The sequence below is a fragment of the Jaculus jaculus genome, chromosome 6 (genome assembly GCF_020740685.1).
Source record: "Jaculus jaculus isolate mJacJac1 chromosome 6, mJacJac1.mat.Y.cur, whole genome shotgun sequence".
NCBI classification, from domain to species: Eukaryota; Metazoa; Chordata; class Mammalia; order Rodentia; family Dipodidae; genus Jaculus; species Jaculus jaculus.
Genome location: NC_059107.1, coordinates 31,533,469 through 31,549,146, shown reverse-complemented (window position 1 = coordinate 31,549,146; position 15,678 = coordinate 31,533,469). Strand labels below are relative to the sequence as shown.

Genomic DNA, 15,678 nt, shown 5'->3' with positions numbered 1-15,678 from the left:
GACCCAACACAAGGTTATATATTATATTTGGGGAGGTGCAGGTGTGCAGTTCAGGCTTGAGAGCAACTCTTCCCAGGCAGGTAAGAAGAAAGGGGGTCTCTGTCACAGATCTGTGGTGTCCAGGCCGGGATTGGTGAAGGCTAGTGACTGTCCATTTGTGTCCTTCTGTCTTCCTGAAAGCACCACGCTCAGGGGCTCTGGCTCCAGCTCAAGTGGACCAGCAGACTCCTTCTGGGGGAAAATGGAGGGAAGATGTGATGATAGGGTACTCACGAGCTGGCTCTTGTTTTTGTTGTTGTTGTTATTTTGAGGTAGGGTCTCACTCTAGCTCAGGCTGACCTGGAATTCTCAGGGTGGCCTCGAACTCACGGTGATCCTCCTACCTCTGCCTCCCAAGTGCTGGGATTAAAGGCGTGAGCCACCACACCCAGCTTGGCTCTTGCTTTTTTAATGTTGTTATTTATTTGAGAATGGAGGTGGGGGTGGGGAGGAAGAAGAGAGAGAGAATATGGACACGCTCCTGCCACTGCAAATGAACTCTAAGTTCATGAACTGCAGCTGGCTTTATATGGGTACTCGGGAACCGAACCTGGGTCATCAGGCTTTGCAATCAAGAGCCTTTAATGGCTAAGCCATCTCCCCAGACCCACCAGATGGCTCTGCACTAATTCCACCACCTACTCTTCTTGGGGCCTCAGTCTCCTGACTGTATCCCATAGGTAATCAAGGACAGAAGTGGTGTATATGTGCTTAAACAGATCAAGTGAAGGGGTGGGCCAAGGGGGTCATCTCTGGCTTTTGCCCCACCTCCAGACAGAGGATCATGTTGGCATTCTGCTCATTCCTAGGCCAACAAGCCTCTCCATCATAGTTCATGGGCACCGCATGGCTGGCCCTGTGTTGGGCAAGGTTCACCCATTCCCTAGTATGCCCACAGAATCTCCCTGTGGGAGGGGATGCTTACAGATGTGGAACCTGAGGCTCAGGAAACCATGCAGTCCAGGAAAGGACAGAACAGGGTTGGGGAAATTACTCTTATAAATCTAAAGTCTGTCTGTGGTACCGAGTTGAACTGGCCATCTCCTGCCAGCTGCAGAAGGACACGTCACCCAGGATGCTACTGACTTCAGTATGCCACCCACCTGTCTCTCCTGCCCTTGCTATGTGACATCCTCATGCTCACACAGCCCACCACACACACACACACACACACCTCCTCATACTTGTACCCTCCAGATTCAGTTACACACTACAGAGACTTCCCCATGGGACCAAAGCCATAGGACACTGCAAGGGCTTTTTTTTTTTTTTTTTTTTTCAGACTAGGGATGTTCCCATCCATAATAAAGACTGGAGCATCTGAGCCCCCTGGTGAGGTTAAATAGTCTGTGTTCCACAGACTCCTTGACAGACCCTAAACCCAAAGCATTTGACATAGTGCTATGGAGGATAATGTGGCCTGGTGCTGTCTGCTCCCACCCTGAAGGCAGACAAAAAGAATCCTCTGAGGAACGTTGACAGCATATCCATGCACTGATCCCCGCACCTGGGCAGCATCGGTGAGTGTGACCTGAGCATCAATATTTTTAGAGTTCCTCTGGTAATTCTAAACAGCAGCCTAGATTGAGAAACGTATGCATTTCTCAAAGTGCTAGGATTAAAGGTGTGTGCCACCACACCCAGGTCCATTATTATTATTACTATTATTATCATTCTTTGTTTTTGTTTTTCTAGGTAGGGTCTCACTCTAGCCCAGGCTGACCTGGAATGCACTATCCTACTCAGGGTGGCCTCGAACTCATGGTGATCCTACCTCTAACTCCCAAGTGCTGGGATTAAAGGTGTGTACCACCACGCCCAGCCTGGTTCATTCATATATACATATATACATATATATATATACATATATATATATACACACACACATATATACACACATACATACACACACACACACACACACACGAATATATATATTTTTTTGAGGTAGGGTCTTTCTGTAGCCCAAGATAACCTGGAATTCACTCTCATCTCAGGGTAGCCTTGAACTTACAGTGATCCTCCTACCTCTGCTAGGATTAAAGGCATGTGCCACCATGCCTGGCTATATTTTATTTTTAATTTATTTATTTGAGAGAGAGAGAATGAGAATGGGAATATCAGGGCCTCTAGCCACTGCAAATAAACCTCAGATGCCTGTGCCACCTTGTGCATCTGCTTATGTGGGCACTGGGGAATCGAACCCTGGTCCTTAGGCCTCACAGGCAAGTGTCTTAACCACTAAACCATCTCTCCAGCCCAGTATTGTATTTTTTTTTTTTTTGCGCCTCTCCCTTCTCTCCTTTGCTAGCCTATGTCCAAGCATTCAGATCTCATGCCAGCCCAGCAGCATGTATATAGAGACTGGAAATGGACAGAGCCAGCTTCCGAACACTTGATTTGTGCCAGGTGGGTTTTGTTGTTGCTGCTGTTGTCATTGCTGTTGCTTTGATGGTGCTGGGAAATAACCCTGGGGCCTCAGCAAGTGCTCTACAACTAAGCCCTGTGCCAGATATTTTTAATGCTTGCTCTTGGGGCTGGGGAGATGGCTCAGTGGATAAAGCACTCGCCGCTCAAACTGGAGTACCCAGGTTCGATCCCGAGACGGTGGGTGGGCTTACGTAATCCCAGCATGCTGATGCTGATGGTGAAATGGGAGGTAGAAAATTCACCCAGAAGCAAGAGCAGAAAAAAAGAAGAATCAGAGAGCTAGGAGTGGTGGCGCATGCCTTTAATCCCAGTACTCGGGAGGCAGAGAGGTTGAAGGATGGCTGTGAGATCGAGGCCATCCTGAGACTACATACTGAATTCCAGGTCAGCCTGGGCTAGAATGAGAACCTACCACCAAAAAAAAAAAAAAAAGAGTGGAACGAGAATCCAGAGCAAGAAACCCTGCCTCCAATGAGGTGAATGGGTGACGGCTAGCTTCTGACCTCCACAGGTCTCCACGGCACAAGGACACCCACAGTGTCTCACACACACTAATAAAATTTTTAAAAAAATAGTGCCTACATTAACTTAATCCTCACAACAACCCTAAAGGTCTGATGTTTTGATTCTCATTTTCCTATGAACAAACAAACAGAGGTAGGACGCCCCCAGGGTCACATGGCACATTAGGAAGGAGCAGGGACTGGGCCTCACTCCAAAGTCACTGGGCTTCCGTGCAGGGCCTGGTGCAGGGATGTGAGCAGCAGGTCCCGCCAGCTTTGTCCTGAATCTCCCCCGTCAGAGGAAGGTCTCAATCAGAAACCCCAGGTACCAGCGCATCCCATATCTTGCCTTGGTTTCCGGGCTGTCCTTGTCCAGGTCCACAGAGTTGTCATCTAGGGAGTTGAGGCTATGAGAGAGGAGATAGGAATTAGGTTTATTGGCAGGCCCAGTCTTCTTTATCTGTGGCTTCTGCCACCACCACCACCACCACCACCACCACCATCATCATCATCACCAACAACAACCATTATTACCACCACCATCACCATCCATGTCACCACTATCATTACCATCACAACCACCATCATCAGTGCCACGACTATCATGATCATCACCACCTCTACCATTATCACCATCACTATCCCTACCATCACCATTATTACCATAACAGCACTACTATTACCACCACCACCATTATCACCACCACCACCATTATCACCATCACCATCACCACCACCACGATTGTCACCACGACCATCACCACCATCATCACCACCACCATTATTGCCATCACCATCACCACCACCACCATCACCACTGTCATCATTATCTCCACAACCACTTCTAACACCACTGCCACCAACAGCTAGCCTGATTGTGAGGGGTGCTGCTCACCTGACGTAGTCCAAGTCACTGGAGGAGGAGAGGTACTCCAATCCCAAATCCTTGGTAGGCAGGTTCAGCATGGGATTGGCCCTAGGGAGAAAGTTTGGTCAAGGGGCCATGGCCGTCAGCTACCTCATAGACTCTCTTGCCCACCCTTTGACACCCGCTCACCGCTCAGTGTTATACAGGTTAGTCCCGGGGATAGCAGGGGCCAAGGGTGTCACCCCTGCCGCTGTGTTCCTGGCCTCCTTGCCAGCCTTCATAGCCCGCAGCTTCCGGTGGTAGCTGTGGGGAACCGGGAGGGAGTCACACATTTGCAGTGCACCCACTAAGTTCTTGCTGGAGCCTCTGTGAGTATCACTTTGCGAGGACCCTGGCTGATGAGAATGGCCGCTCCATTTTGTAGAGTACAGAAAGAAGAGCCAGAGAAGGGACGTGTGTGCCCAAGGCCACACAGGCAGCCATCAGGGAGGCCTAGAATCCAACCCAGGAGCTGCTCACTGCATGCCAGAGAGGGGAAACGGTACAGCTGTTGTAAGCTCCCAGATGTGCTAAGCATGTCACAGCCCCTTCATACAAACCCCGAATGCACAGAGGGAAGTAATGCTGCATCCATCCATTCTACAGACCTACATTGGAGGCTCAGGAAGAGGAGGTGTCTCACCCACATCCTCATACATGTCCCGCTTGCGTGATCCCAAGTTCTTTCTACCCATCCTCCACGCCTTCGGTGGCAAGGCTGGGGAAGACCTGGGGACACTGGGTGCAAGGTGAGCCATACCTCTTCCGCACACACACCAGGGCCACGGTCATGATCACAAGGACCAGCAGCAAAGCCACCGCTAGTCCTATGATGACACTGGTGAGCATTTTCGGCTGGTCAGACTCCTGGCTCTCCTGGGAGCCCTGGGGGAGAAGGTGGGTGAGAAAGCTATGTGGTTCATCCCCCTTCCCCTCCCATGACCTCCATCCCACCACACTCACCACCACCACCAGCCCCAGTTCCAACAGCTTCTTCAGGGTGTCCTGGTCTCTCCGGATCATCCTGCCACAGAGCCCTGATCAGACAGGAGGGTCACCGGCACCCCCCACCCAGGGGTATCCGCCCAGTCCCCCGGGCTTCCTGTCCTTCCCCCTAGCCCTGGCTCTTGTGCCCCTCCCCCAAAGCCCCACTCACACACTCAGCTCGTTAAGTGTCAAGGCTGTCCCATTGGAGAAGACAAAGTAGGCATCAAGGTAGGAGTGGGCTTGGGCCCTGGAATGGGGGGTGGGTATTGAGTCAGCAGTCCACGTCTGCTTGTGGGCCTCTCCTGATACTGTTTCTTTCCTTAGCCCAGCCACTAGGCCTGGGGACACTTACCGAGTCACAGAGTCTATGTCCTGGATATTCACAATGTACACAGTAGTTCGGGTCGCCTGGATAAGAGCCCTACAAAGAAGACAGGTGTCATAGATATATCTAGAGTTGGAGCCTTAACCCAGGAATGTGCCCAGTGGAATAAGAAATGATATGAATAAAAAGGGTATGTGGTGTTAGAGAGATGGCTCAGTGGTTAAGGTGCTTGCCTGCAAAGCCTAATGACCCAAATCCAATTCCCCAATACCCATGTAAATCCAGATGCACAAAGTGGTGCATGCATCTGGAGTTGGTTTGCAGTGGCTGGAGGTCCTGGCATACCCATTCTCTTTGTCTATCTTAATTCATTCCCTCCCTCCCTCTCTCTCTCTCTCTCTCTCTCTCTCTCTCTGCTTGCAAATAGATAATTAAAATAAAAGGGTTTGTAGCCAGACATGGTGGGCATGCCTTTAATCCCACCACTTGGAAGGCTGAGGTAGGAGGATTTCCACAAGGCTGAGGCCAGCCTGGAACTACAGAGTAAGTTCCAGGTCAGCCTGGGATAGAGTAAGAACGACTTCAAAAAAAAAAAAAAAAATTGGGCTGGAGAGGGCTCAGCTATTAAGGTGCTTGCCTGCAAAGCCTAACAACCCTAGTTCGATTCCCCAAGACAAAGCCAGATGCACAAAGTGGTGCCTGCATCTGGAGTTCATCTGCAGCAGCTAGAGGCCTTGGCACACCCATTCTCTCTCTCTCTGTCTCTCTCCCTGCGCCTCTCTCTTCTCTCTATCTCTCTCTGCTTGCAAATAAAAATATAAAAAAATTAAAAAGGGTAGGTTGGTCCCGTTGCCTGGGCAAGTGACACCTCTGTACAAATTACAAAAGGTAATCCCTTCTTCCGGGACAGTCCTTTCCTGCAGGGCACAGTTCTCCCCACTATACCTGGCAGCTCTGTTATGCCTCATCCTGGCTGGGCATGGGCTTCTGGCTATCCAGGAGTAGGATCAAAGATGGGGTTTGAAAGGGTTGAAAGACATTACATCTAAGTCTTGTCAGAGACCAGGCCCCTAAGCCCCATCCTCCCCACAGCCCCCTTCCCCTACTTCCCAGACCTACGCTTTGATTTCCTCTACATGGGCGCCCACATCCTCCTTGCTGGTAGAGAATTGTAACCTCACACGGTAACTCTGGTCCACTGTGAAGAGCTAGGCAAGAAGAGTGACAGGGATGAGGCACCAGGGTCACAGGGCCAGCAAAGGACACTGGGGCTGGCTGCAGACACTCACATTCAAAGTGGTCTGGGCTTTCAGTACTGGATCCATGGGAGGTTGGTCCTCAGCCTGGACTTTCATCTGGTAAATGCCTTGGAGTGTGGAATCAAGGTTGGTCACCAGCCTACGGGGAGTTTGAAGACAGAGCTCGGTCCAGCAGCCCCCTCAGGAATTCACCAATCTATGTCCCAGGGTGGAGACTCCCTGCCTGAAGTCTCCTTGGTCCCCCATTCCTATCCCAACTTTCCAGGTGCCACAACATTACACAATACTGCCAGTGAATAGGCTGGCCTCCGCTGAGGTGATGACCCTGAAGAAGCCCTGAGCTGGAGTGGTGGTCCCATGTGTGGAGATGAAATCCGCTTGCAGGATGGAGAAGGTGATGGCCCCGTTGCCTCCTGAGTCCTCATCTCGGGCCTGTGAGAAAGGGTGGATATGAACAACATCGAGGGCCAGGCCAGGAGAAGCCACTCAATCCCTAGCACAACCAGAAACTCCAGTGGCCACCCCATAAAGCATATGCTTTATAAAAAATGCTTTATTTAGGGCTGGAGAGATGGCTTAGCAGTTAAGCACTTGCCTGTGAAGCCTAAGGACCCCTGTTTGAGGCTTGATTCCCCAGGACCCACATTAGCCAGATGCACAAGGGGGTTCGTTTGCAGTGTCTGGAGGCCCTAGCATACCCATTCTCTCTGTCTCTCTCTCTCTCCCTCTCTCCCTCTTTCTCTCTCTGTCTGTCACTCTCAAATAAATAAATAAAAATAAACAAAAAAAAAAGTGCATACTTGTGAAGCCTAAGGACCTAGCTTCAATTCTCCATGTCCCACATAAGCCAGATACACATGGCGGCATATGCCTCTGGAGTTCATTTACAGTGGCTAGAGGCCCTGGCACACCCATTCTCTCTCTCTCTCTCTCTCCCCCTCTCTGTCTCAAATAAATAAATTAAATAAATAAATAATTTAAAAATTAAAAAGTATTTTTATTTACTTGTTTTGAGAGAGACAGAATGGGTGCACCAAGGCCTCCAGCCACTGCAAATGAATTCCAGATGCATGGGCCACCTATGTCTTATGTGGTCACTAGGGAATCAAACTCGGGTGTTTAGGCTTCCCAGGCAAATGCCTTAACCACTAAGACATCTCTCCAGCCCTGCTTGCTTGCTTGCTTTCTTTCTTTCTTTCTTTCTTTCTTTCTTTCTTTCTTTCTTTCTTTATTTCTTTATTTCTTTATTTCTTTATTTCTTTATTTCTTTCTTATTTATTTAGAGACAAGGTCTCACTATGTAACCCTGACTGGCCTAGAACTTCATATGTAGTCCAGGCTGATGTTGATGCTAAAATCCTCCTGCCTTCTCCTCTTAAGTGTTGAGATGATAAGAGTAACTTCTTTCCCCTCCATACACATGCTACTAAAACACATGCTTTTTTTTTTCTTTGTTTTTTTGTGAGGTCGGGTCTCATTCTAGCTCAGGCTGACCTTAATTCACTATGTAGTCCCAGGGTGGCCTCGAACTCACCATGATCCTCCTACCTCTGCCTCCCAAGCATTGGGATTAAAGGTGTGCGCCAGCATGCCTGGCTCTGTTTTGTATTGTTTTGTTTTAATGAGAGGGAGAAAGAGAGAAAGAGAGAAAAAAAAATGGGCGCGCCAGGGCCTCCAGCCACTGCAATCGAACTCCAGACGCGTGCGCCCCCTTTGTGCTCATGCACAACCTTGCACTTGTGTCACCTTGTGCATCCGGCTTACAGGGGACCTGAGGAGTTGAACATGGGTTCTTAGGCTACACCGGCAAGTGCCTTAACTGCTAAGCCACCTCTCCAGCCCTTAAGTGCATGCTGTTTAGAGAGCAAACTCACTCTGCGCATCCACATTGGCACAATATTTGCCCCTGAACCCCAATTTAATAGGTCATTGCCCGAAGTTCCTCCCACTCAGAAATCCTGCCTTGCTTCCCTCCCCCCAACTGCCAAGCACATATATAACAGCTCACAAACACAGCCATGCTCAGCTTTTCTAAGCACTTACTGTGTCCTTCTTGCTTTTAGAGCCCTCATTTCAGGGCTACAATGAGACTGCATTCCCCTAGTGGACCAGAACGGAACTAAGAGGCACAAACATTTTATTTCATTTCAATGCCTGTTCAAGAGAAATGTAACAGGCAACCAGACCTCTATGTTCAGGCCGAACAGCTGGGCAGCTACTTGCAAAAAGGAGTCCATTTAAGGAACAGTTAAAAGCCATGATGACCAAATCATAACACTGGACTGGAATTGGCTGAGGACTGGGAAACTGTGTTAAGGCTTGAAAGGATCTAGACAGGGAAAAATGCTGTTCTTACTGTATGAGGAGCAATCGAGGCTCTAGGAGACTTCTCATCCTGAGGACACCCTCAACCCTATATGGAGAAGGTCAGGCCTGGACATCTCCTACACCCATAGTCTTTCCAATCACAGGGTGTAACACCTGGATACTGCTTGCCAATGGATACCAACTTGTCAAGAACTTCCAGAGCAGCATGGCAGGTCCAGCCTTACTCCACTTGGCATAGCCATGGTCTCTAATAGATGCTCCCACATCCAACACCATAACAAATTGAAAGCATTACTATAATTTTCCTCAGGAAACAATTTAACTAGAAGGAAGTCATTTAATTTACAATTGGCTATGGTTTCTCATCATACTCGAGAATTTTGGCATAGTCAGGGAAATCTAGCCTGCAAAGTAGTATTTATGGTCATGAAATTTTTATGAATATGAAACTGAACAATTAATGAAATTGGGCCACATCAATCAGACAGTGTCCTGGGCTTTGCACTTGGAAGCATTATAGCCCATACATTTTCTTTCTAGGGTTCAAATATTTTAAATGCATAAGGTTTTCTTTGTGCACACTTTTAATCCCAGCCCTTGGGGAGGCAGAGGTAGGAGGATCACCATGAGTTTGAGGCCAGCCTGGGACTACATGGTGAATTCCAGGTCAGCCTAGCTTAGAGTGAAACTGTACCTTGAAAAAGAAAACCAAAAAAAAAAAATTATTTATTTGCTTGTGTGTGGGATGGAAGTGTGGCATGCCCGAGCCTCTTCTGGCTGCAAATGGACATCAGATTCTTGCACCACTTCTTTTGTGACTGGTTTATGTGAGTGCCTGGGAAATTAAAACTGGACGGGGGCTGGAGAGATGGCTTAGTGGTTAAGCGCTTGCCTGTGAAGCCTAAGGACCCCGGTTCAAGGCTCGGTTCCCCAGGTCCCACGTTAGCCAGATGCACAAGGGGTCGCACGCATCTGGAATTCATCTGCAGTGGCTGGAAGCCCTGGCGCGCCCATTCTCTCTCTCTCTCTCTGCCTCATTCTCTGTCTGTTGCTCTCAAATAAATAAATAAGGATAAACCAAAACAAATAAAAATTAAATAAATAAAACTGGGTGGGCAGGCTTCACAAACAAGCACTTTTTACTGCTGAGCCATCTTCCCACCCCTGGGCTCAAACATTTAAGGGGCAATTGAAAAACATGAAGGCTTTAATCCTGTGTCCCCTGGACTAATGAGATTGACAAAAGTTGAAGCCAAGGACTCACCTGGACAGAAGCCACCTGTTGGCCAGGTATCACTAGTTCTGGGATGATCACTACAAATGGAAGCAGGAAAGGGTCAGCTCTGTTGGGACAGTGCCCACAAGCCCAACTCAGGCTCTGCTCCCCAAACCTGCCTCTGCCCCCAAAACATCCTACTACAGCTGTCCCTGACTGAGTAGTTTGCAAGGCATTCACCTCCCATAGAATAGATGGGGAAACCGAAGCCCAAAGAGGGGGAACCTGACTCAGAACAGCCATTAGATGAGACAAAGTTGAAGTGAAAAATCAAGTGTTCTCCTCCAGCCACAAACCCTATGCTGAGGTGGGCCAGAGCCCTCCAACCCACCCTCTGTGGCCTAATGAGGTTCTGGGGTTGGCCTGAGGGTGATCTTGTGGCACGGGGTGGAGCAGGGTGAAGCTAGGCTGCTGCTCACTTACCAAAAGTCTGATTGTCAGGCAGGAAGTAGGGTGCATTGTCATTCCTGTCCTCAATGGTGATGGGGAGACTCCCTGGGGAAATGAAGTCATGGGGCTCAAGGCTCTGGGAAAAATCTTGACCCCCAAGCGCCCAGGCCTTAGCAGGTTTTCTGCAGCCTCCTTCCCATGTGCCATCCATCCAGTGCCCTCCTCTACTTCTCACCCAGGTGTGCCCACACAGTCTTCTCTGGCTTGCCAGGCTGTGAATGCCATCCCCAGACTTCAGGGAGTGAGTGTAACAGCTGATCAGAGATCTGGCCAGGACATTTTACATAGAGTAGATGATTGATAGATAGATAGATAAATAGATAGATAGATAGATAGATACATACATACATACATACATACATACATACATACATACATACATAGAGAGATAGATACATAGAGAGATAGATACATAAAGAGATATATAGATTTACGTAGAGATATGGATGGGGTTGAGGTTTAATGACAGCACACTTCTCTACTGAGGACCTGGGCTCGATTCTCCATACACCCAGAAAAGTGTGTGTATATACATATGTATACATAAATATATATTATGTAAGGATGTATATATGAATGCATACATAATATATGTGCATGTGTGCATTTTGTAATGCATTAATATAGTCATGTATTTGTATGTCTATACATATTGTCATTTTCTGGGTCAGATCATTATTTCAATACCCAGCCAGAGTCAGGAATGGGTGGCACACACCTGCAATCTCAGTACTTGGAGAGCAGATGTAGGAGGATTATAAATTTGAAGCCAGCCTAAGTTAGAAAGTGAGATCCTGTATCAAAAAACCCACCCAAGGGCTGGGGCAATGGTTTAGTGGTTAAGGCACTTGCCTGTCAAGCCTAAGGATCCATGTTCAACTCTCTGGATCCCACATATGCAAAACACACAAAGGTGAGGCAAGCGCAAGGTCATATAATACCCCTAGGAGGAGCAAGCATCTAGAATTCAATTGTAGTGGCTGAGACCCTGGCACATCAATTCTCTCTCTCTCTCTGTCTCTCTCTTGCTCTCTTTCTTAAAAAAAAAAAAAAAAAAAAAAACCCAAGCCAGATATGGTGGCACATGCCTTTAATGCCAGCACTTGGGAATCAGAGGTAGGAGGATCTCTGTGAGCAGAAGACCACCCTGAAACTATATAGTGAGTTCCAGGTCAGCCTGAGCTAGAGGGAGCCCCTACCCCCAAAAAACAAACAAACAAGGGCTGGAGGGATTGCTTAGTGGTTAAGGCACTTGCCTGCAAAGCCAAAGGACCAAGGCTCGATTCCCCAAGACCCATGTAGATCAGATGCACAAGGTGGTGCATGCTTCTGGAGTTCATTCGCAGGGACTAAAGCCTCTGGCACAACCATTCTCTCTCTTTATCTCTCTCTCTCTCTCTCTCAAATAAATAAATAATTGAAAAAAAAAAAACAGACATTATGGTGCATGCCTTTAATCCCAGCACACTTGGGAGGCAGAGATAGGAGGATTGCCATGAGTTTGAGGCCACCCTGAGACTACATAGTGAATTCCAGGACAGTCTGAGCTAGAGTCAGACCTTATGTCAAACAAACAAACAAACAAACAACAACAAAAACACCCAGAAGATGGTGGCATAGGAACCAAGCCAAAGTAGCATAGTGGAGAAAAAGAAAACAAACAAAGAAAAAAATGCAGCAAAATACACTCTTATGCTAAAAAGTGATTGGGGTATAAGGAATTATCAACCAGAGCAGAGAAGTAGCAGAGATCCAGAGCATCTAGAAACCACAGAAGCAGCTCCAGCAGCAGCAGCACCAGGTTTGCACAGCCACAGCCGCCAGGCTCAGCCTGAGCTGCAGGAAAAGCCAGGTGAGAGGATTTTCTACTCACACCAGCCTCCTCACAAACTCAAGAAACATGACAGCAGGGACCAGTGGAGTAGCTAGTGAGGAAGAGGATTGTGAGGATCAACAGAACTATAGCCACCATCCACAGCCTCTGCTTCCCCCACTGCCAAAGCAAGTGCCAGCAAGCACCAGAGACCTGGGGAAGGGAGCTCACCTACACAGCACTCGGCACAGGCAATCAAAGCAGTGACCCACCCACCCAGCCAGCCTACCTGAGCCCACAAAACAGCAAGGAGGGACACAAGTGGGGGTACCTTCCATGTCAGGGTAAATTGTATGTTAAATCTGATGGATGATCAGATTGGCCATTCTTAACCAAGCTATATGTGGGGCTAGTCATCTGTTGCTTCCTGATTTATTGTGCCTTTTTTCCTCTTCTGTCGTTCATTAGGGATGGGTCTCACTTGGTCACAAGCTGACTTGGAGCCCTCTACGGACCTGAAATCTCAGCCTCCCAGTTGACAGGATGAAGGGTGTGGGCCACACACATCCTGGGACTGTGACTTTGATAGAGGATCTGTTTGTCATACTACCTACTCTTGCATAAATACTCTGTGCTGGTTTTCACTGAATGTGTATATTGTTTAGTTAAGTTTTAGGATTTGCCTGTATTTTGTTCCACCCAGTCTACTAGAATATTCTCATGTCAGGCAAACCCAACACCTAGGGTCACTTTTGCGGTCACCCTGAGATTCTTTTTTTTTTTTTTTTTTTGGTTTTTTTTTTTTTTGTTTGTTTTTCGAGGTAGGGTCTCACTGTAGCTCAGGCTGACCTGGAACTCACTCTGTAGTCTCAGGGTGGCCTTGAACTCAGTGATCCTCCTACCTCTGCCTCCCAAGTGCTGGGATTAAAGGCATGTGCCACCACGCCCGGCAACCCCTGAGATTCTTAAGAGCCACACCTAGCACCCCAAGCTCGCTCTTACACTGAAGATATATAATATCAGATTGATTGATACATCTAATAATACTGCAGATAATTAAAAAGACAAGAATTAAATTAATCCAAGATGTAAAAACCCCTACATTATAATACAAGAAACACAAAAATTCAAGACAATATAAATCCACCAAAAAGCATAAATCCATCAGAAATGACCTCCAGTGAGACTGATTTAGAGGAAATGCCTGAGAAAGATTTCAAAAAAAAATGATTATAAATATGCTCGAGGAAATCAAAGGAATCAAAGAAGACACAGGAAACAATTTAATGAAATAAGGAAGTCAATACAAGACATGCATATGGAAATAGAAATAATAAAGAGAAACCAGTCAGAAATACTAACAATGAAAACCACAGAAAATCTCACAAGTAGCATGGATGAAGGAGAGAACAGAATACCTAAACTAGAAGACCAGGTGGCAGATCTAATACAGTCCAACAAAGAGAAAGACAAACTAATACGAAGGTAATGAATCGTATTTCAGGATACTCAGGACACTATGAAAAGATCGAACATAAGAATTCAGGATATAGTAGAAGGAGAAGAACTTCACTCCAAAGGCATAGTAGGCATTTTCAACAAAATTGTAGAAGAAAAGTTCCCCCAAATTGGGAAAAAGGTGTCAATGCAGATACAGGAATCCTTTAGAACACCAAACAGACAAAACCTGGAAAGAACCTATCCTTGCCATATTATAATTAAACTACCAAACACACAAACCAAAGAAAATATATTGAAAGCGGTTAGAGAGAAAAATCAAGTCACATACAAAGGCAAGCCCATCAGGATCACAGCAGATTACTCAACACAAACTTTAAAAGCCAGAAGGGCTTGAAATGATGTATTCCAAGTTCTGAAAGATAACAACTATCCCTTGGTTTCCCATCAGGAATAGATGATAAACCATATTGCCGAAGTCTCCACATACTTGAGCTGTAAGGCCACTGAGAAATCTTGCTAAAACTGAGCTGATAACCTCCTCCATGTAGACCAGCTGACAGAAAGCTGGAAGAAGCTATTCTGAATGCAGTTCAATGGGAGAAAGAGAAATCACCAGTGAAGATACTCAACAGTGGACACTGCAAGCCTTATATTTGGCCAGCCAGGCCAAATGAGCCAATGGCTGCACTAGTGGCATGTCTGTCATTGTAGAAACCAACTGCCCTCTAATTGGACTGGAGGCCTGCTCCCTGGGAGAAAATACATCCCTGATAGTGAATCCTAGAACAGGGGTAGTCATGAGCCCTAGGGGTGTAACATCTGCTGCTTCTGGCTAAATGTATATACTATGCTCATCGAACTGCCCAGTAAGCACTTCTCTTAATGTTCATACCCTTATATTAATGCTACTCTTACTTTTGATAGAGAATCTTCTCTTTTCAGATGGCAGTGATCTTGGAATAACTCAGAAGGCATCATGGTGCTGGGAAGAAGTGACAGAGGAGTGCTCAGCACTGCAATATCTCTATCTCACCCTACAAGGCTCAGGGTCCATTGCAGTAGAGGTGGAGGAAAGGAAGGGTAGGACTCCTTACAACGTGCTCCTCCAGACACAAAATGGCCTGGATATCCATGACCTCACAGTGCCTGACCCTACCTACACAAGACCATCATGATAGGAAGTAAAAGATAATGACATCAAAATAAAAGAGACAGTGATTGAAAGGAGGAAGGGACATGTTGGAGAATGGAATTTCAAAGGGGAAAGTTGGGGGAGAGGGAGGGCATTACCATGGGATATTGTTTATAATCATGGAAGTTGTTAATAAAAAATGAATTAATTTTAAAAGAAGGTTAGGGCAGAAATTAATAAAATAGAAATAAAATTCAAAGAATCAATGAAACAAAGATTTGGTTCTTTGAAAGGATAAACAAGATTGAAAAACCTTAGCAAATCTGATCAAAAGAAAGAGAGATGAGACACAAATTAATAAAATTAGAGATGAAAAATGCACCATCACAACAGGTACCAGAGAAATTAAAAAAATCATAGGGACAAGAATGTAAGAGCCAAAGGAAGGATAGGATTCCTTACAACGTGCTCCTCCAGACACAAAATGGCCTGGATAACCATGACCTCACAGTGCCTGACACAAGACCATCATAATAGGAAGAAAAGATGATGACATCAAAATAAAAGACTAATTGAGAGGGGGAGGGGATATGATGGAGAGTGGATTTTCAAAGAGGAAAGTGGGGGGAGGGAGGGAATTAGCATGGGTTATTGTCTACAATCATGGAAGTTGTCAATAAAAAATAAATAAATTTAAGCCGGGTTTGGTGGCACACGCCTTTAATCCCAGCACTTGGGAGGCAGAGGTAGGTGGTTCACCATGAGTTC

At 46.7% G+C, this 15,678-nt stretch overlaps 1 protein-coding gene across 2 annotated transcripts in view; it reads right to left on the bottom strand.

Moving 5' to 3' along the window:
- Positions 1–9: 9 nt before the first annotated feature.
- The window catches only part of Cdhr2 (cadherin related family member 2), a 57,264-nt gene continuing 41,595 nt past the window's right edge, over positions 10–15,678 (bottom strand). Inside the window, exons 20-32 of one of the 2 annotated variants that reach the window (XM_045153323.1) lie at positions 10,478–10,549; positions 10,043–10,092; positions 6,731–6,882; positions 6,481–6,589; positions 6,311–6,399; positions 5,219–5,287; positions 5,036–5,113; positions 4,843–4,903; positions 4,640–4,764; positions 4,030–4,143; positions 3,868–3,948; positions 3,322–3,379; positions 10–231 (exon numbers count right to left, since the gene is read on the bottom strand). In XM_045153323.1, the coding sequence (XP_045009258.1) occupies positions 103–231; positions 3,322–3,379; positions 3,868–3,948; positions 4,030–4,143; positions 4,640–4,764; positions 4,843–4,903; positions 5,036–5,113; positions 5,219–5,287; positions 6,311–6,399; positions 6,481–6,589; positions 6,731–6,882; positions 10,043–10,092; positions 10,478–10,549 (1,187 nt within the window). In that variant the 3' untranslated portion in view covers positions 10–102. The remainder of the gene's footprint in view (positions 232–3,321; positions 3,380–3,867; positions 3,949–4,029; positions 4,144–4,639; positions 4,765–4,842; positions 4,904–5,035; positions 5,114–5,218; positions 5,288–6,310; positions 6,400–6,480; positions 6,590–6,730; positions 6,883–10,042; positions 10,093–10,477; positions 10,550–15,678) is intronic. The other variant, XM_045153324.1, reaches the window with a different exon arrangement.